Source organism: Rhamphochromis longiceps, linkage group LG18 (assembly GCF_057381845.1).
Source record: "Rhamphochromis longiceps isolate RC_006_pf linkage group LG18, R_longiceps_female_GT1.1, whole genome shotgun sequence".
Classification (NCBI taxonomy): Eukaryota; Metazoa; Chordata; class Actinopteri; order Cichliformes; family Cichlidae; genus Rhamphochromis; species Rhamphochromis longiceps.
In genome coordinates, this window is record NC_140574.1 from 3281121 (window position 1) to 3300471 (window position 19351).

A 19351-nucleotide genomic window follows, 5' to 3' on the forward strand; every position below is an offset into this window, starting at 1 on the left:
AACTCACGTTTATATTTCATTTTAACATTTATTTTATTTGTTGTTTTTGTGAGTCTCTTGTTCGTTATAAAAAGAAGAAAAAAAAAAGAAATATATGATGTTTTTCTACCAGAGCCTTTTTGCTCCGGTACCCCCGTCCCCATTTTAATAAGCGTGTCTAACCATCAAATGCAAATGAATATAGTAATTATTTAAGAGTAAAAGCTATATTAAACAAATACATGTGTGAAAATGTGATTTTAAAAACAAGCTTTTCCGTATAAAATCACAAAATCAAACCAAATCAACCAGTAGTCTAATTTCCTGCTCACTGATAAAGCCATAAATATTGCCAATATTTAGTCCTACAAATTGTTTTTCCAAAGAAGAAGGAAAAAACAAAACAAGCGATAACGAGGTTCTCAAGCCAGAAATGGTTAGTACTGAGAAGTTCTCTGGATTTAAAAACCTAAATATACTTTGTTTAAAAATTAGTTTTAATGTGAGAAAATTAAGTCAGACTTTGAAGAAATGACACGTTGTGTATTGTGTTGCAGAGATATCGACTCAAACTGAACTGTACTTTCATGTGGCATCACTTTGTACCTCAACATTGTGCCTGAAGCCAGTGAACTTTTATTTAACCAGGTAATGAAACCATATTCTTATTTACAATGACAGTCTGGAAAAACCACACAAACATTGCACCTGGTTGTGAAGGCTTTTGATAGTTTCTGCAAATCCTGATCTACATTGAACAAACGAATTATTATTTACACATGAAATAAGATGCAAAACACTTTTTAACCATTTTATTACCCAAACATTAGACAAACTGTCATTCAACATAAACCGTATCAACAATACTTTCTGTGAAACAACTTCCAATATGTGCAGTAGACTTTGTAACAGCACAGCTTTTAACTGATGAACATGATGCTCTTATTTTAGCTAAAAAGCCTAAAAATGTGTGTAACAGCTTCCTGGAACCTTTTTCTTTTGTCCAACAAACGCAGAAATGTTAACAAGAAAACAGAAAATTATGAACTTAGAAACCCTAAACATCATAAGTGTTTAAATTATTCAGAATGAGACGTTTTTTATCTGTTTGGGTGTTGCTGCACGTGCAGATGTAGCTACATGTCAACAGATTTGCTTGGTAATACTATTGATTCATGTAAACACATTAATCAATACAAACCTGGCTTATGGATGAGCACATGTAACGTGTCTTATGATTCTTGTTAGAAAGGTTTCTTTCTGTGTCGCTCACGTGTCCTGTTCATGTCTGTTAAAATAACTCAAATTGTCAGTATTTAAGGTAAAAGGAGCTGAACATAGTGATGTGGTAACAATTTAAGCAGCTTTTAGGGTTAACAAAAAAAAAAAAAAGTATTTCGGAGTAAATTTCAGAGTACAAGGAAAAATTGCAGTTCCTCTGATGTCCACCGGAGGCTACTTCAGGTGGACATCAGGCTGCAGTTACCGTAGCAGCTGTAAACATGTTTTGATGTTTACAGGCTGCTATGGTAACTGCTACAAATATGGTTCTAGTCTCTTTTGACAGTTTGAAGACTAAGAGCAGCATGGGGGGGTGAAATATTTCAAATCTGTTAAGGCTTTAAGTTAAGGACGAGGACAGTGTTACAAGATGGATGTAGCTGACGTGACTTCACCTGTTCATAGAGTCGTCTAGCAGACTCATGTCCTGGATAATTTTTAGAATGATCCAAATTTAGAAAACTAACTAGGGTTCATTGAAAATGAGCGACTGGGCCTATAAGTCATTAGGGATGTCTTTACAGAGGTCAGGTCACAGGGCAGTTTCCACACAGACTTCTACAGGACCAGGCAGCTACCGCCCCCTGGTGGCATCTTAAAAATGCAGGTTAAGGCACTTCTGCATTAGCTGATAACTTTGCACGCTACCCTATAATCTAAATATGGTCACTTCTAGTTTCAAAAAGCGGAGCCTGTAGTGATGGCACAGTGTCCATGGTCCATCTTTTATATACAGTCCCAGTACCATCACGGCCAATTCATGTCTGTAGCGACTGCCAGGCTTTTTCTTATGCACAAGAGACGTCACCCGAAATAAAGACAACAGGGCTGATATAAATAAAATATCTTAACTGGTTTTTACAGGCAGTTTTTAGAGATAAGATGCATCAGATTCAGTAGCTGAACGACATGTGGGCCAATCACAGAGTGACACAGACACGTGAAGCACGTTAGATAAACTATGGACAGATTTGATCTCTTATGTTTTGAGATGTTAGAGTGAAAGAATAAAAGATGATAAATTTAAGTAATAATTTAAGTTATAAAAATAGTCATATTAGCTGATGGATGCAGCTCGAGCACAAAATAAATGTTTTTTAAATGTTCGTAAAAACCAGCATTTAGGGGTCGCTCGGGACGTTTGGGTGACACTTCTTCATGTGCAACTTGAGGCTATATTTGACGATGAAGCTCCGGGAGCAGAGCCTGCACGCGTACGGCCGCTCGCCCGTGTGAACGCTCAGGTGCGACTTCAGGTGAGCCGACTGGGTGAACTTCTTGCCGCACTGCTCACAGCTGAACGGCCTCTCGCCCGTGTGGATGCGCATGTGGACCTCCAGGTTCTGTGACGTGGCGTACGTCTTGTTGCAGAGGGAGCACGCGAAACGCTTCCCTCTGCCTCCTGCGCTCGGCTGCCCGTTGCAGAGCTGCGGCCGCCCTGCCTGGTCCCTGTATAGGGCAAAGTTCATGACATCACCGCCGTCTTCGTACTCGAAGGCAGAGCTGCTGGCTTCGGACAGCTGGCAGTCTGTGGGGGTCGAGCCGGAGACGCTGAGCACCTTCAGTCCAAAGGCGTCGCCATCCGTGTTTCCGTCTTGGTGAAACGCAGTAAAAGTAATTTGACCCTTTGACTGTTTGGGCCACCCTGGGTCGACGGTCAGATCGAGGTCTGCTTGGTTTGACGGAGACTCGATCAGAGCGCCGCTGCTAAAATAAACCGGCCTGTTGGCGTTCGAAGGAACCAGCGAGCACTCCTGAACCAGATGAATGTCGGGGTCCATCTGTGACGAGTACGACCCAGCAGATTCGCCAGGTTCCATCTCGACCTCGTCGTCAAGCTGCTCGGAACCCCCCGGCTCACGATCGGGAGAGTCCAGAGTGTAGACGGACACGGTCTTCTGCGTCCCTGCTGTCAGGTCGGATGTTTTCTGTGCCAGCTGCTCAGACGATGACCTATTCTCGGACTCCAAGCTTTCACGCCAGCGCCGCTTTGTGCGCCGGCTGATGGGAGTCGACGTGATGCCCTCTCTGGCTGCAGGCGCCACCCCATCAGCTGTTAACTTAGTACCTAAGAAATTACATAAAAGAAAGAAAGAATCATTAAAGTTTTCATGATAAGATTCAATGCTGTGAAATGTTGAGCATCAGAACAACACGTTCTCATCCCAAAACCTAACATACAACAATATGTTACGCTTTCGGAAACATGAGAACTGTTTGGAATGAATCTACACATGTACACTTTTTTTTACTTTCTCATCATGAATCACTTTAGAAAACACCATCTAACAAGATTAAGGTTGTGGTTAGGTTTAGGGCTGGAATACACGGCTGGAACGTGTGTTACCACCGGGAGCTTCATTCTGTTGGATTGGATCCACAATCCGACACGTATCACAGGAACGCTCCTATGGGACACCTCGGGACAAATTGTCGGTATGCTACACGTTGGGAATGAGAACGATCTCATCAGGACAAATTAGATGAATATCAGCTGTGGATGATGAGCCCGGAGTATTCTTGATGTTGTTGATGATGTGCCGTTTTTCTTTTTTTTGTAAGTATTATTTATTTTTCTAATTTAATGATTTTTCTCCCTGAGAATGACATTTTTATTTTTAGAAAGTTAAGAAATCACTCATGCCTTAACTTACAAAGAAAGACTCCCATCCTCGTTCTCACAGTGCCAAATCCAGCTCATTAATCTAACACTGATATCAGAGCAGTGCATGGTGTAAACTGATACATGTCATACATTTTAAAGGAGACACAGGAAAATGAAAGGAGAGAAAGAAGTGAAGTGACCACATGTCACTCCTTAATTCTTTTTTTCCTAATAGAGCATTATAGAAACCCGTAGCCATGACGACTACACTCAGCTTTTATTTAGAATAGAGATGGTTGGTAATTTATTGATGTGTTTCTTTACTAATGATTGTTTGTTCCCTGTGGTGCGTTCAGAGTCGAGTGCAGCAGATTTTTTATTACTTTGGAATTCAATTTTGAAGTTTGGGTGTAAATAGCCGTAATGCTACAGCTCTGCAGAAAGTTATTTTACAGAGACGTTTCTGTTTTTTTCTCTCTGTTTTAAATCGTTCTGGAGCATGAACACAACCTTAATCATTGTTAATAAACACACAAAAGATTTGCTGCAGGTCGTTTACTCACCTTCCTCAAAGACGTCGTTACTGTCCGAGTCCTCATCTTTAATCAGCACCACTTCTGGAAGCTGCAGACGCCACAGAACACAAAAAACAACGTTAAAAGGAGACGATTAAAATACTGTTTTTATAGAAACACAAACTAAAGAAGAATAAATGTTTCTGGACTCCTGATTGGCTGACTTATCATTGAAATTAATTTAAACTTCAGTATCTCATATCTTCAGTTAACGATCATGCTCTCTCTCAAACTGCCCTCAGGTTTCTAAAACAAAACCAGCTTCAGGCCTGATGACAAAACAAACACATCAGGCTGCACTGAGCATGTGCAGAGATAAGACCATTTTCTCCTTTTGTTTGGAAAAGAAAATTTGATGGCATAAACCTGTTTGTAAAAGTGAAATTAAATCTGAGGAAAACGATTCTTTTTAAGTACTGAGTAACTGTAAGGATGAACTCGAGGTTTATACATTTTGGTTTTAATTCAAGTGAAATAAATGAAAACTTTTAAACTAGTTTTAACTTTAAATTATTTCCAAAACTATTCTGATTATTACTGCAGTAATTAATAACTATCAGATTTGATAAATTAGCCTCATTTCAGAGAATTTTCAGATCTTGGGCGATTTAAAAAGGCCACACGTTGTAAATATCTTCCATTTATTGTCAGATTAGATAAAACATTGAGTTAAATATTTAAGCATTGGCACACAATATCAATAAATTAAACGATCATCTGAATTGTTTTGAATACTGATTGCAGATTGATTCAGTTCATTTTATTAGTCATTATTGTTTATAACAAATACATATATTTGTGATTACATACACGTGTTTCTATTAGAAAGTTTCCGGGACATTTCTTAGGTAATTATGTCATTCAGACAAAATGTTATTTATTCCGTTTTGTGAGCTGACTGTATTACACTTCCGGCTCCAACCTGCGGTTGTTATCATTGTTATTGTTGCTCTCTGATGTCGGCCTGTTCCCGGGCTTCAGGTTGATTCAGACCGGCGGAGTGCTCACCTCCTCCCGCACCGCTCCAGCCGCGGCTCCTCGTCCGTCACCTTCCCGCTGCTGCTGCGTAGCCTCCGCCGCCGGTGAGACCTCCGGTCCCTCCGCATCCGCAGCCTCCCCTCCTCCTCCTCCCCGGACCACGATTGACTCGATGAGGTGTAGCTTCTTCTTCAGGTCCTCGTTCTCCTTGTGGCTCCGGGTGATCTCCAGTTGCAGCACCGCATAGCCTTCATCCACCACCTCGCAGATCTCCGCCACCGCCGCTTTGGTCAGCGCGGCCATGATGACGGAGAGCTGCTCGTGGAGAGCTTTGCTGCTTAAACCGGACATCCCGACGAACCAACGGAATCCGAACCCGAACCGGACCACACGGAGCCGCAAGGTGGGCGCAATGGAGCCGCGAGCGGAACCTGTTTGGACTTTCAACCGTCGGCAAGAGAAAAAAGAGAAAACGGTTCCTGCAACACTTCACTTCCGGAACAACACCGCTGCCTTCAGAATAAGAGCCTGTTGTTATCCACAGAACTACATTAAGAACACCGTCAGTGAGCGACTGCTAACGGCAAGAAAACAGAACAGAGCATGCGTAATTAAACAGCGCTAAGAGTTTAATGTAAAAATAGGAAAAAAGTGCGTTTTCAGGCGGTTAAAATAGTACAAGTGAAAAGGTTTAAATAAATAAGAAAAAACTGTCTATAATGGTAACTATGAAAAGTGCAGATTAAATAAAATAATAAAACCATTATTTGTAATAATAATAATAATGTAATTGTAATAATGTAAAGCTAAGTCGGTAGGAAAAGGAAAATATATAATAGACTTTTAAAAAAAATCAGATAGTAAATTGGACAAAATCATCATCAAAACATTAAAAAAATAGATAAAATTCTTTTGAAATAACAAAAATGTAAAATGACACTGACACAAACTCATAAAAATAGAATAACTAACTATAAATATAAAGATTCAAAGTAAAACTGGAAAATGTATGAACTCAAACTATAAGATCTAATAGAAGAGGCTGGATTTTAATAATCTTTCATTTATTGTACCATTCCTTTCTTTCTTATACTTTATTCAATTACCTTAGTTTGTTGTGCTTTTGTATTAATATTTTAGTCTTTAGACATGTTCATGAAGACTCTGCTTTTCATCCAAGAGGCCTCTTCAGTTCTAAGATAACTGGCTGTGTTTCCCGGGTGTTTAACCCCTCGTCGGTTCCCTGCCCTTCAAGGTTTCCCTGAGGGTGACCTGTTGAGCGTCCACCCTACCATCATGCTGAGGTCACATGAGGCAAGATGTGAGCGCGGGTTGATGATTCAGCTGTACAGCTGCATTTAAAGGAGGAAGCCAGCGTTCACATTTTGCAGTTTGAGAGAGGAGTGAAGGAGGTCAAGTGTCCACTGTGATCCACCATCACTGAACGGGATTGGTCGCTTAGGACATCGGCTCTCAGGACACGACAAGCATTTCCTCAGGTGACCTCAACAGCTCAGGACTCCGAGTGTATTTGGGCTGACCCTATCCTCAGTGGCTGAGAACCTACAGACGTATTTATATTGTTTATCATTTTGTTATTTTTCACTTGTGTAAATATGAGAAAGAATAGAAGCCAATTAAGATTCAAGTAAATGCAATATAAATAGAACAGGACTGTAAACATAAACAAACTGATATTCTGTTTGCTGTTCAGATCCTTGAAGCATTTTGAAAACTAATGATAATTATTAGTTTTATTATTATTCACTGTGTGAATAATTTAAAGACAGATTCTGGTTGTTTTTATTAGAAACTGCAGGCTGAGCTGTGGAGCTGTCAGTTTGAACGGAGAGCACGGTTCAGACTCCAAACACACAACAAAGACAAGACGCTGCCTGAGGAAACGCTGTCCTCTGATTGGCTGCCAGGTGTCGCATCAAAAAGCAGAACTCCAGGTGTGTTAACCTGCAGGTAAATCAAGGATCGTTTAGTTTTCCTAAAGTAATGAAGACAAAATTAAATCACAATGAAATGATTTATTTGACCTTTTACTTACATTTATCTCAATTTTGACTTTTTAATGTTTTTATTAAATGTTTGTAATATTCTTAACATTATTTACTGTTTCACTTCTCAGCTTCATTTTGGTTTTATCGTTTTTAATGGTGAAATTCTTCACTTTTAACATCTCATCATTTTCATCTAATGTAAATGTGTCATTATATTTTTTAAACTATCTTTTGATTTACTTTTTAATCTCATCATGCTTTTACGTAATACTCACATCTTATTTTGAAAAACAGAATTTTTATGTTTTCACTTTTAAAAAAAAGAATTTTCTCATTATTTTATCATCTTTAATTTATTCTCAATTTCAAAACAATCTTTTACAAAGTTTCATAATTTAGACATTTTAAGACAAATAATGATAACTTTGTAGTTTTTTATGTTAAACTGAACTTTTTTCTTGTCATAATTTTGACATTTTTCTCTAATATTTAATGTTCTCAGAATCTAGAATTGAAAGTTTTTCTCACATTTCAGATGCTTTTTGCATAATTTTGACATCTTATAATTGAACTTCTTTTCTGTGCTCACATTGACTTTTAATATTCTTATAATTTATACTTTATACATATTTTTATAACTGGAAATAATAAGTTTTTCTAGTCTCACTGACCCCTCAAAGCACTTGAAAATTGAATTATTTTCTAATTTTAACACATTATTATACATTATAAACTTATATTAAGTTATGAGATCAGACTGAGAATTCCTAATCGATCGACTGAACTAAACAGCAACTGTATTTTTGTGGTTCTTTCTCTGATGGATCTTTTTTATGTCCACCTTAAAACACAGTCGTTAACAGATGACCATCACGTCCAAAATATGAATTTTCTTGCTTCCCTCAGATTTTGCACCTGAAACACGAGCAAAGCAAAGAAAATGATCAATGTGAGAGCGCACACTTTTATTTCCAGATATACGCCAAACAAAAAATATTCACATGCTCCATCCAAACGCCGGTTTCTTCAGTTTTTGAGCTTGAAAACAATCAAAGGGAACCTGGAAACAGGGCCGTGTTTGTTTGTAAGAAATGAAGGATCGGGTCAGGTCAGAGGGCCTCATTTAATAGAGGCAGATGGTTACAAACAGGTAAGGCCTGAAAGACAACAGCAGTCAGAGCTACTGATCAGGTCTGTTCACCGAGCAGCCACGACATTAGAACCAGCTCGTGCTGCCACAGGTGCAGCGGGTGGAGGTCCTCAGTGTTTTGTTGGTTTTGTGGAACTTTAAGAAGAGTTTGCAGACAGAAGTGGACGACGACAGAGTGAAGAAGCAGGTATGAAGTGGATAAGTTAGATTTTGACGGTGACTGATCCACAGTGAACAGTTCCAGGGTTTCTCCAGTGTTTCCTTTGTTTTTACTCTTTTGCTTGGCTCCTCCCATGTTGTTCCTCCACCTTCAGGCTGGTCAGATGGCAACAATTATTCTCGTTTCTAGAAATGTGCTGCGAGCTGAACATCCACTGTAATCCGACCGCACACGATGTTATTTATTCAGGGAAGCCTGTTAGGAGTGTTTAATGTTTTGGCTGATCAGTGGATATAAAATCAGTTTCCAATCAAATGTCTTAGAACTGAGTAACAGCAGCGAGTTCTCTGGTAACCAGGTTAAAAGGCCGCGACCGCCTGCTCGCCTTGATGGTGCTTCTGCTGGTGGATCCTCAGGTTCTGCTTCCCGGCGAATCTCTTCCCGCAGTGCTCGCAGGCGAACGGCCGCTCCCCGGTGTGGACGCTCTGGTGCGTCTTTAGGTGACCCGACTGTGTGAAGCGCTTCCCGCACTGAGCGCAGCTGTACGGCCGCTCACCGGTGTGGACGCGCACGTGCGTCTCCAGACTCCGGGAGGACGTGAAGCACTTGCCGCAGTAGCTGCAGACGAAGCGGCGGTCCCTGCTGTAGCGGTTGAGCTCTAGAGCGTCCAGCCTGGAGCCACCAAGCGCCAGCGCCAAAGGGAAACCGCCGGCATTTAAGTCAGACTGTTTGTCCATGAGCGTGGGACGCTGGTCCGGTTTCAGGTACGGCCGGTGAGGGACGGGCACCATGCTCGGCAGGCCCTGATTGGTCCATGATGAGCACAGATCCAGCTCTGAGTCAAAGGGCAGTGAACTAATCAGGGAGACGCCACGCTTCAGCTCCGAGGTCCCGGGCAGCGAGGCCGGACTTCCTCCTGACTCAAGCAGGAACGACTTCCTGCTGTGAGCCACAGACACAACGCGGTCTTCCGACTCGGACGCCAAGTCAAACACGATGTCCGAGGAGCAGCTTTCGACGCCCCCTGCGGGCCGCGGGGAACCGGGCGTGCTGCGGGACTCGTGATGCGCGAGTTGCTCTGAGACCGCGTTATTATTCTGGTCCCACGGCCGAAGGTCGGCGCAGGTTGTGTTTGAGATCCTCAACCGAGACGCGCCCTGCTCACTGTCCTCCGTCTCTGACGTCGGCACCTCGGTCCCTGCAGACACACAGAGGAAAACTGAAGTTCAAACGGAGCAGGTCAGGAATCTCTTCTTCCTCTTTTATTGTGATTTTGTTTTTTAATGTGACAGAAACAAAAACAGCTGTTTTTCCTGCACGTGCTCTACCACATGCTTTTATTTTGAAATTATACTTTCTCATGTATTGTTACCACAGATAGTTTAAAGCCTGAGGGCTTCAGCTTGACTGCAAAAAAACAAGAGGTGATGAGGAGGGGCGGGTCTGACGGTGGAATCATGCTCATTGGCTAATAACTTGTGACTGACAGGTTACAGATCATTTTGAAACATGACCAAGATTTTTAAAACTTTTTTTTTTTTTTTATTCAGAATGAGCCAAAATGAGAGAGCACATAAACTCAGCTGCAAGATGCTTACAGAGGTCAGGGTTGTTTTCTTCAACAGCACCAGAAATCTTGTTGCAACCACATCTATCGCCACCTGGTGGCCTTCAGACAGAACGCAAGTTTAAGGCACTTCCATACTGACCTTATTTTTTATGTTCTATACCAGGGCTCGGCAACCTGCGGCTCTTTAGTCCTTACAGTGCGGCTGCGCGTGGTTTGGGAAAATAAATTAGAAGTATTTAGCTGAAGTGTGTTTTATTTATGTTAGTTCTTTGTTAACTTGTAGTTCTAAATTGGAAGATTATTGTGATATTGAAATATAAAAATAAAATTATATTCTATTATTTTTTTCATCACTCAAAATAAGCATCACACTCGCAGAAGCCGATATACCCACCGAAACGCCGTGCATTTATCGAGACTTTCAACCCCAGGCAGGCCAATTATGGATCTTGGATCCACATTATGTCAGCAGCTGTTCTCCACCGTGAACTATGTTAAAAACAAACACCGCTTACGCCTCACAGACGACAGCTTACAGTCCTGCGTAAAGATGAAAGTGACTTCGTACAGCCCCGATTTGCAGACGCTGTGCGCAGAGGTTCAGGAGCAGAAGTCCCGTTGTAAACATATCACGGCAGACCCGACGATGTTTGCATGAACACGCTTTTCAGCATTTCTTTATTGACCACTTTACACACACAGTTGCTGTACGCACACAGACGGCTGCAGCTTTGCAGCTCACAGCCCGACACACACCAACACAACAGCAGAGACGTTAAGGCGGCGAGGCGTGATTGCGGGTGCCGCTCAGGTGCGTCCGCCTCCCCTGCAGCGGCGCTGCAGACCACGCCCCGCCGCACACATTAACCAGGTAAAATACATATTTAGGCAGAATTTTGCAAATATCTATTTTTCCTTTTTTAGCAGCATAGTGCTTTTTTTTCCAATTATTTTTTAAAAGTCAGGCCAAGGTATGAGGATAGCGGCTCACAACAGTTTTTGTTTGCTGGATCATTTTAGTTCAGCTTTCCTTTTGTTATATTTCTTTAAGAGTTCAAAATGTGTTAATTACATAAATAACATGTAATTTTCTCTGTAGCACTTCATGGATTTCATAAGCAGCACACCTTAGTTGTTCACACAAAGCATAAAGGTAAAAAACAGTATATACAGTGTTATCTTCATTTTAGATGTCACAAAGTATTTGCGGCTCCCAGAGTTTCCGTTTGGGTGGAAATCGGGTCCACGTGGCTCTTTGGGTGTTAAAGGTTGCTGACCCCTGTTCTATACAGTCTGTGGCTGTTACTTAATACGCATATTTAAATTTCTAATTATTTAATTTATTTCATTTTCTGATCATTTTTAAATTTAGAATTTATTTAATCTACTTGTGTTTAATTTTTTTCAGCTGTAAAACAGGAATTCCCCAACTTTAGGATAAATAAAGTATATTTTATCCTTGAGGTAAAATAAATACATAAATGAAGTCTTGAAAAACAAATGAAAAAATAATTACAATTTTATTTTTCATTCATCAGAGGAAAAAAATCCCATCCATTTACTGCTGGCCTGTCCCCTCGCTCTTATTTTGAAAGTTTAAATTGACTGGACTGCAGTTGGTTTGATCTGATTTTGTTTCTGCTGCTTTTATTTGGTGGAACTTTGCTGCTAGTTTAAAATATTCACTTATTTTTTATTTTTTTTTTACTGTAAGGATTTAACACGTGAGTTTTAGCATTTTTAAAGAAGGAACTCTGTGATTGTTGCTCTTAAATAATAATGCAATTAAACTAAATCAATAGACACACTTAACATCCACACAGTGTTTCTGTGCCTCCACCTGGAATTAAATACATTTTGCTGGCTTGCTCACCGTCCTCACTGATAAGCAGCTCATCTGTTGTAGCGAGGTCAGATTCAGCTTCCTCTTTTGGTGTTTCCTCTTTTATCAGAACAACATCCTGTTCGTTTGTCTCCTCTGCAGCTGCTGTCGAACCGTCCTGACAGTTAGAAAAAGCAGAGCTGTAGTAAATGTTTGTGACAGTGACACATCTTCTGCTGTTTAGAGGAAAAAAGTCAGCGCTGTGCAGAAAACCGGCCTTCTGTCCGGAGATGTTCTTCCTGCTGTTTTGTCTTTGATGTCTCAGGGAGACGTTGTTTCCTCGTCCTCGGTCTGCTTCCTCTGATTCAGGGAGACCTGCTAAGTGTGGCCTGATTATGATGAAAGCTTTTTAGCGACTTTTCACATTCATGAAAAAAAGTTTTTTCTCTAAATATCCAAACTCATTCCATTTTCATCTTTTTATCAAAATCTGTGCAAACTCTATTACACTTTAGACCTTTTCATTATTTTTTGGATTATTTATTTTAGAGGAAAACTTTAGTGCAGCTGATCAAACGTGGAGCTGACGTCATTTAGTTCAGCCGTTTGTTTTCAAATCATTCAGAGGGAAACAGAAAGCTTCACTGAGCTTGCTGCTAAGATTTTAATTCTAATTTGATTAAAAAACGACACTACGAGGCAAAAACGTTTCTGAAAATTAAAAAGGAAGCCCCTCCTCGTGTTGCACATTAACATCACATCGTTATTTGACTGTGATCGGGTCTGCTCAGAGCTGATGTGGTGGGAAATCTCACCTCTGCGTTTGCAGGACTCGCCTCCGCTGTCACCTCCAGCACCGCGACACGTCCACATCGTCTGAGGTTTGACGCCTTCGGCTGTTTGGCGCTGACTCCAGCGGGCGAGGCATGATCTGAGAGAATTTTAAAAAACGCCACAAACACAAAAAAAGGTCTTTAAGTGAGTCAGGAGACCGAGAAACACAAAACACAGGATCCACTCCTGTCTCCGTTTTGTGCTGATTTTAAAACTGTGAGGAATTTAAAACTTTAAAGGTTTTAAAGTCACATGACTGTGATTGAATGCTGCATCTTTCAGACCAAATATTGCACATGCACAGAACTTAAACTTAATGAATCTTTTTAAGGGATTTGAATGAGACAGCGGCTCTGTAGTTATTTATTTAATATGATGAAATATTCTTTATTTATCCCAGGAGCTGGGAACTTCTTCTAACAAAGCAGCTAAAATGTTAAACAACAGTGGAAAAGATCAATAAATCACAAATATGACAAAACAATAACAAAAAGAAGCTCAATTAAATAAAAGATGAAATAAAAGAGGTCAATAACTGAAAAAAATACAGTAAAAAAGTGAACAAACATATTTCACACTGTTTTTATAACATCTTTTATACTGGTTTATAACTGGTTCTATACTGGTCTAATTGGTTTTATAAGGCTTTATAACTGTTTATACAGGTTTCATACTAGGTTTAACTGGTTTTATTCTGGGTTTATAATGGGTTTATAACTGGTCAGCTGCTGGTTGAATCGTCAAACAGCAGCTGCCAACTCCCACCTTAGCCCCCCAAATATCAAAGTCAGTAATTTTGGTAGCGTTAAAAATAAAGTCGTTTAATGAAATCCACCTTTAAATCTCAAGATCTTTTCTGTTTTTCTAGTTATGACTCGTATTTTCTGCGTCTTTATACCATCTCTTTATTTCGGCTGATTGAAGCAGCTGGAAAGTTTGGTTCATTCAAAGTGGGACTGGTAAACGCAATACCAGTGCTTGGTTTACAGTGAAAACACCCGAATAAAGTGTACACTGAGTGCAGTCCTGACTTTGATTCATAAGCCGAATTCATACATGACTATTGGAAAATATCATGCGGAGACAAAAGTGTCTGAATCTTTGACAGGGCAGTGAAAAAACGCCTTTTAAACTGTTTTTCAATGGAGCTTGGTTCACGTCGCTCTGAAACACACTGTGAGCCTAGACACAGGAAGTCTCGCGCTCGAAACATCACTGACCTGCAGATGACCGAAAGCCTGAAAACTCACCCGGGGTGAAATCCAGCAGCCTCTCGCAGCCCTCCTCCTCCTCCAGCACGGCGGCGCTGCCCCGGTGACCCCGGGCGATGATGGACTCAATGAGCTCCAGTTTCCTCCGCAGCGCCTCGTTCTCCTTGTGACTGCGGGTGATCTCCAGCCGCAGCACCGCGTAGCTGTCGTCCACCAGCTCGCAGATCTCCGCCACCGCTGCTTTGGTCAGCGCCTCCATGATGGACGTCAGCTGAGAGTGAAACCCCGTATAGCTCGTCATGTTCAGCCACCGAGAAACGACACCAGCCGCCGAACCGCGAATTAAATCGACATTAACAAACACTGTGGACTCAGCAGAGGAGCGACGGCCCGCCCGTTTTCACGCTAAGAAAGGGTTTGTTTGTTTTTTCAAACCCGGTGAAAAATAGAATGGATGCTGCGGAGCACCGACCGTTTTTGTTTGGAGTGGATCCGTAGTCTCTTTAGCAACTTCCGCCAGAACTTTCAAAATAAAAGATCAAGATCTAGCCTCGCTAGGTTCAAGTATACATTATAAATACCAATTTCCGCTTAAATATATTACCTTTGATACAATTGTTGGATTCCTTTTCGTATTTTTAGATAATCTTTTTATTTAAATATACTTAATGTATATTTGTGTCTTTAAATATTTTAAATGTTCCAGTTTTAACAATATACATATGTCTTTGTACTACGGTTAGATATCAACTGAAGTTGAACATAGTGCTGTAAATCATCACAGCCTTACTTTACCCAAGTAAGTAATTAACAACACGGTTTTTTTTTAGTTACAGTCGAAGAGCCTAGCAAAATGCCTCTTCAGATAATTAAAGTAACCACACTTCAAAGTTAAACAGCAGCACACATCTGAAAAGATCTCAGCATTCCTATTCGTGAATATCCGCGCCTCTGTCGTGACAGTCTTAAAGTCAGCATAGGGCAATTTCAAAAAGCACCGTCAACAATGTAACTTCATTTAGTCCGTGTGGAGTGGTGCATTTTACCACAGCACTCGAACGCAGCAGCTGCTGTTTGGTTTCCATGGCAACGGTTGGCCACAGATAGGACGATGGTTTACAGTAAGTGAAAGAAATAGAGGCAAAAAATACACCATTTGTTGTTTCAATGTTCATAACTGACAGTATAACCGATTTTGTGGCCTGTCCGTGAACTTTTGTTGTTTTAAAACCCGCTTTGAACCGGTTTGTGCCCGGTATGAACTCACGGGACGGTCATGGCGGTGAAATTCAAGTTAGCATGTTGTTAGAAAACGTATTTAGTATTTCCAGTGTTAGTCTGTGTTAGTAAAAACAGTTCAGTTCTCTGAATGATTCAAAATATATATTCATATGTCTGTCAGCAGTTCGAGTATTTGTATACCGTGATAGTTTGAAGACACTTAAAGGATACTAGAAATATATTTCAGAATGAAAGTGAGTTTTTTAATTATGTTCTGGGTTTCTCAAACATCACAGGTGTATGTTTACAGGGAACTAGAGCGGGTATCAAGATTGTAATACTGGGTTTAAAGTTGATTTGGTTGCAGCTTAAATGTGTTTTTTTAACCCTGAAAGTTTCTGATGAATCTAAAAAAAATTTAGATTTTTTTTTAAATGAAAAAGTCCCAAATTTCAGCCCACTCTTACGTACTCTAAGGGCCTGTCAATCGTTAAATATCCATAACTCGAAGTTAAATCTTTGAATAAATTTATTATACAAAAATCAGTGGATTTTTCTTTCCAGATTTTATATGAAAAGCCCCAAACTCCTCTTTACTTTGCCTACATTGCTAAATTAAATATAGTGTTATTTTATGGTGCTAAAAATAAGAAGTTTATTTATGTGGGACAGGATTGCTCTGAGTTTTCGTGTTTTAAAAAGTACTTTAAGTCACGTGACTTAACAGGCACGCTTTAACTCAACTTGAATTTATGAAAACAGAATTCTGTTTTTGTACATTTAAGCTTTGAACACTTTTTTGGCCATGAAAGTAAAGACATCCTAATTATTAAAAAAACGGACTATTTCAGGTCATCAGGATCCTGTTTTTAACTGACTTAAAACCATGTTTAACAACACACATGACTATTTAGTTTTATTTTTCTAATTAGCATCTACTATAAATTAGTATTGATTGAATAATTTGTGATTAGAGATTGAGTGAAGCAGGTTAAACCAGGCTGCAGCATTGATTCTCCCCAACTCCTGCTGACCTGCTGAGAAGACATTTTTATTAGAAACGGATTCAGATGAAGTTCAAAGGAAAATCTGTTTCAGTCACAGAGGATTTGATCCGCCGGCGCGCCGAGCACAATGAGTGTGAGATCTTCTCACTGGAGGAAGTTTCTCTGCATCAGCAGGACATCGAGAGGATCGAACACCTCGACAGGTGGTGCAAGGAGCTGAGGATCCTCTACCTGCAGAACAACCTCATCCCCAGGATCGGTGAGATGGGCCTCAGTGTGGGTAGAACCCTTTGAAGGAAGAAATGACTGCATTTTAGTGTTGGCTTGGTCTATTTACTGAAATATCACCAGTTATTATGAAAGTGAGGTCATGAGAACAGTTGTGGTATTTATGTTTGGGCCACTACTACTTGGGCTGAGTTTAGCTCTTACAGGTCCAGAGTGTGTCCTCACAACAGAGGACACACTCTGGACCTGGTCGTCACCCATGGGCTGTCCACCAGCGTGTCCTCTGTTGTTGACTTGGCTGTCTCTGACCACTACTGTGTGTTTTTTAACATCACCGGTTTTATTCAGCGGGAGACCTCGGTGCGAACTGTGAGGAGGCGCTATCTAACCTCTGAAGTGGCTGCAAATTTTACCAGGGTTTTAGACGAATGCCCCCTGTGATTTTACCTGCACCCTGCGATCTGATTTTTAATCATTTCAACAGCAAACTGAAGAAAAGCCTTGACTCCGTTGCTCCACTCACCACCAAAAAGATTAACGTAAAACATGCATCACCCTGGAGAAACGAAGAAGTCAAAAAACTCAAAAGAAATTGCAGGGCAGCAGAAAGGAGATGGAGGAAAAATAAAAATAATATCAACCATCAAATATTTTGCGAGCAACTTAAAATGTACAATAATACATTAAGGAACTCAAGAAATTCATACTTCGCCAAAATAATCAGTAATAACAAAAATAATCCCAAGGTCCTCTTTTCCACCATAGATCATTTATTTAACCCTGATTTTTAACAGCTCCCAAAGAAGCCCCACAGACTCGCTCTGTGAGCAGTTTGCAGACCACTTCAGGGGAAAGATCAGCGCCATCAGATCTGATATTTTATCTAATCGCCATATGATTGTAAACACATCTGAGGGCTCGATTGTACCTGAGGAGACACTGGACAGCTTTGTCCTGGTTAATGCTGAGAACCTTCAGAAGGTTTTCTCCACAGTGAGACCCACCACATGTCTTTTAGATCCAATCCCCTCTTTACTTTTTAAAACACTTTATGGATTTTTTGAGGCTGAGCTTTTATACATGATGAACTGCTCTCTTCAGTTGGGTGTCTTCCCTGCTGCCTTTAAAACGGCGGTGGTGAGGCCCCTTCTGAAGAAGAGCAATTTGGATTGTAATGATTTTAATAACTACAGACCTGTATCCAACTCACCATTTTTAAGTAAAATCTTAGAAAAACTTGTTTTTACTCAGATTACTGATTTTCTCAATGATAGACAGATCCTGGAGATATTCCAGTCTGGATTTAGGGTGAACCACAGCACAGAGACGGCTCTCCTAAAGGTTTTAAATGATCTTAGATGTAACTGGGACTCCCAAAAGCTCTCAGTCCTGGTGCTACTGGATCTAAGCGCAGCCTTTGATACAGTAGACCACGCTATTCTTTTAAACAGACTAAAACACATGGTGGGCCTCTCTGGTGCTGTACACAACTGGTTCACTTCCTATCTCTCTGACAGAACTTTTATGGTGAGTATGGATACATGCTCCTCTAAGATCCATAGAATGACATGTGGTGTGCCTCAAGGGTCGGTTTTAGGCCCTGTACTTTTTAATTTGTATATGCTCCCTCTCGGCAGTGTCATCAGGAGGCATGGAGTGAACTTCCACAGTTACGCTGATGACACGCAGCTGTACATCTCCGTGTCTCCTGATGACACCAGACCAATGGATGCCCTTTTTAACTGTATTCTAGATATAAAATCTTGGATGGCAGAAAACTTTTTACAGCTTAACCAGGACAAAACTGAAGTTTTAATTGTCGGTCCTGAGGCTCAGAGAGAGAAACTCTTGTCTAAATTAGAGGCATTTTCACTATGTCCTTCGCTACAAGTGAAAAACCTGGGTGTTATTTTTGACTCTGAGCTTGGTTTTATCCCACATATTAAACATGTAACCAAAATTGGATTTTATCATCTAAAAAATATAGCCAGAGTCCGCCCTATTCTCTCTCGGGCCAACACGGAGATGCTGATGCATGCTTTTATTACCAGTCGCATTGATTACTGTAATGCCCTGCTCTCTGGTCTTCCTAAGAAGAATATTTCAACTTTACAACTTTTGCAAAACTCGGCAGCTCGTGTGCTGACGAAGACCAGAGGGCGGGCCCACATTACACCGGTTTTAGAATCGCTGCACTGGCTCCCCGTGTGTTTCAGGATCGATTTTAAAGTTCTTTTATTGGTTTTTAAATGTCTTAATGGTCTTGGGCCTTCTTATCTCTCAGATCTGCTTTTACCATACGAACCCTCGCGGACCCTGAGGTCCTCTGGTACTGGCCTTTTGATTGTCCCTAAAGTCAGGACACATACTCACGGAGAGGCAGCTTTTCAGTGGTATGGTCCTCGTCTGTGGAACAGCCTGCCGGAGGAGCTCAGGGCCGCAGAGAACATACATGTTTTTAAGAACAGGCTCAAGACCACCTTTTTAATTTAGCTTTCACCTAACGTTTATTTATTTTATGCTTATTTATTCTATCCTGTTATTCTATTATTAATTTAGACTTTACCTAATATTTATTGATTTTATTCTTATTCATTTTTTAATCTTCTTACTCTATTTATATTTATATTTATATTGTATCCCGTTCTTATTTATTTTATCATTTTACCCTGTATATATCCTATTGTGTCATATCTCCAGTGTTTCCTCAGAGGGCGCTCT

At 40.5% G+C, this 19351-nt stretch overlaps 3 protein-coding genes across 8 annotated transcripts in view; 1 reads left to right on the forward strand and 2 right to left on the reverse strand.

Moving 5' to 3' along the window:
* Nucleotides 1-1691: 1691 nt before the first annotated feature.
* LOC146647435 (uncharacterized) lies at nt 1692-6800 on the reverse strand. Its single transcript, XM_085388915.1, has 3 exons — nt 5449-6800; nt 4429-4489; nt 1692-3328 (listed from the first exon to the last, which is right to left on the reverse strand). The coding sequence occupies exons 1-3, from the start codon at nt 5767-5769 to the stop codon at nt 2382-2384; spliced, it is 1329 nt and encodes a 442-aa protein (XP_085245041.1). The 5' UTR covers nt 5770-6800; the 3' UTR covers nt 1692-2381.
* A 596-nt stretch (nt 6801-7396) lies between these two features.
* Nucleotides 7397-14680, reverse strand: LOC146647436 (uncharacterized). 3 transcript variants are annotated; one of them, XR_014908444.1, is made up of 5 exons: nt 14214-14680; nt 12945-13060; nt 12181-12307; nt 8429-9935; nt 7397-8342 (listed from the first exon to the last, which is right to left on the reverse strand). XR_014908444.1 is itself a non-coding variant. In XM_085388912.1 (4 exons), exons 1-4 carry the CDS (start codon nt 14473-14475, stop codon nt 9097-9099), a joined length of 1344 nt encoding a protein of 447 aa, XP_085245038.1. In that variant the 5' UTR covers nt 14476-14680; the 3' UTR covers nt 7397-9096. The 3 variants fall into 3 exon arrangements, 2 of the variants coding, with proteins under 2 accessions (XP_085245038.1, XP_085245039.1); XM_085388912.1 differs by having other exon boundaries at nt 7397-9935; XM_085388913.1 differs by having other exon boundaries at nt 7397-9935; nt 12181-12504; nt 14214-14353.
* Nucleotides 14681-14897: 217 nt separating this feature from the next.
* The window catches only part of dnaaf11 (dynein axonemal assembly factor 11), a 34750-nt gene continuing 30296 nt past the window's right edge, over nt 14898-19351 (forward strand). For 2 of the 4 annotated variants that reach the window (XM_085388903.1, XM_085388904.1), the window contains exons 1-2: nt 14912-15295; nt 16494-16661. In XM_085388903.1, coding sequence (XP_085245029.1) covers nt 15286-15295; nt 16494-16661 — 178 coding nt within the window. In that variant the 5' untranslated portion in view covers nt 14912-15285. Of the gene's footprint in view, nt 15296-16493; nt 16662-19351 lie in introns of all 4 variants that reach the window. The other 2 variants (XM_085388906.1, XM_085388905.1) reach the window with 2 other exon arrangements.

What these genes read in the sequence shown, in the direction of transcription:
- LOC146647435 (XM_085388915.1), bottom strand. Translation starts at nt 5,769, where the DNA reads ATGTCCGGTTTAAGCAGCAAAGCTCTCCACGAGCAGCTCTCCGTCATC. An exon ending in CTGGAGCGGTGCGGGAGGAG is followed by an intron (nt 4,490 to 5,448) that starts GTGAGCACTCCG and finishes TGGCGTCTGCAG; the next exon opens with CTTCCAGAAGTGGTGCTGAT. An exon ending in TAACGACGTCTTTGAGGAAG is followed by an intron (nt 3,329 to 4,428) that starts GTGAGTAAACGA and finishes GTAATTTCTTAG; the next exon opens with GTACTAAGTTAACAGCTGAT.
- LOC146647436 (XM_085388912.1), bottom strand. Translation starts at nt 14,475, where the DNA reads ATGACGAGCTATACGGGGTTTCACTCTCAGCTGACGTCCATCATGGAG. An exon ending in GCTGCTGGATTTCACCCCGG is followed by an intron (nt 13,061 to 14,213) that starts GTGAGTTTTCAG and finishes AAATTCTCTCAG; the next exon opens with ATCATGCCTCGCCCGCTGGA. An exon ending in GCTGCTTATCAGTGAGGACG is followed by an intron (nt 9,936 to 12,180) that starts GTGAGCAAGCCA and finishes GTGTGTCTGCAG; the next exon opens with GGACCGAGGTGCCGACGTCA.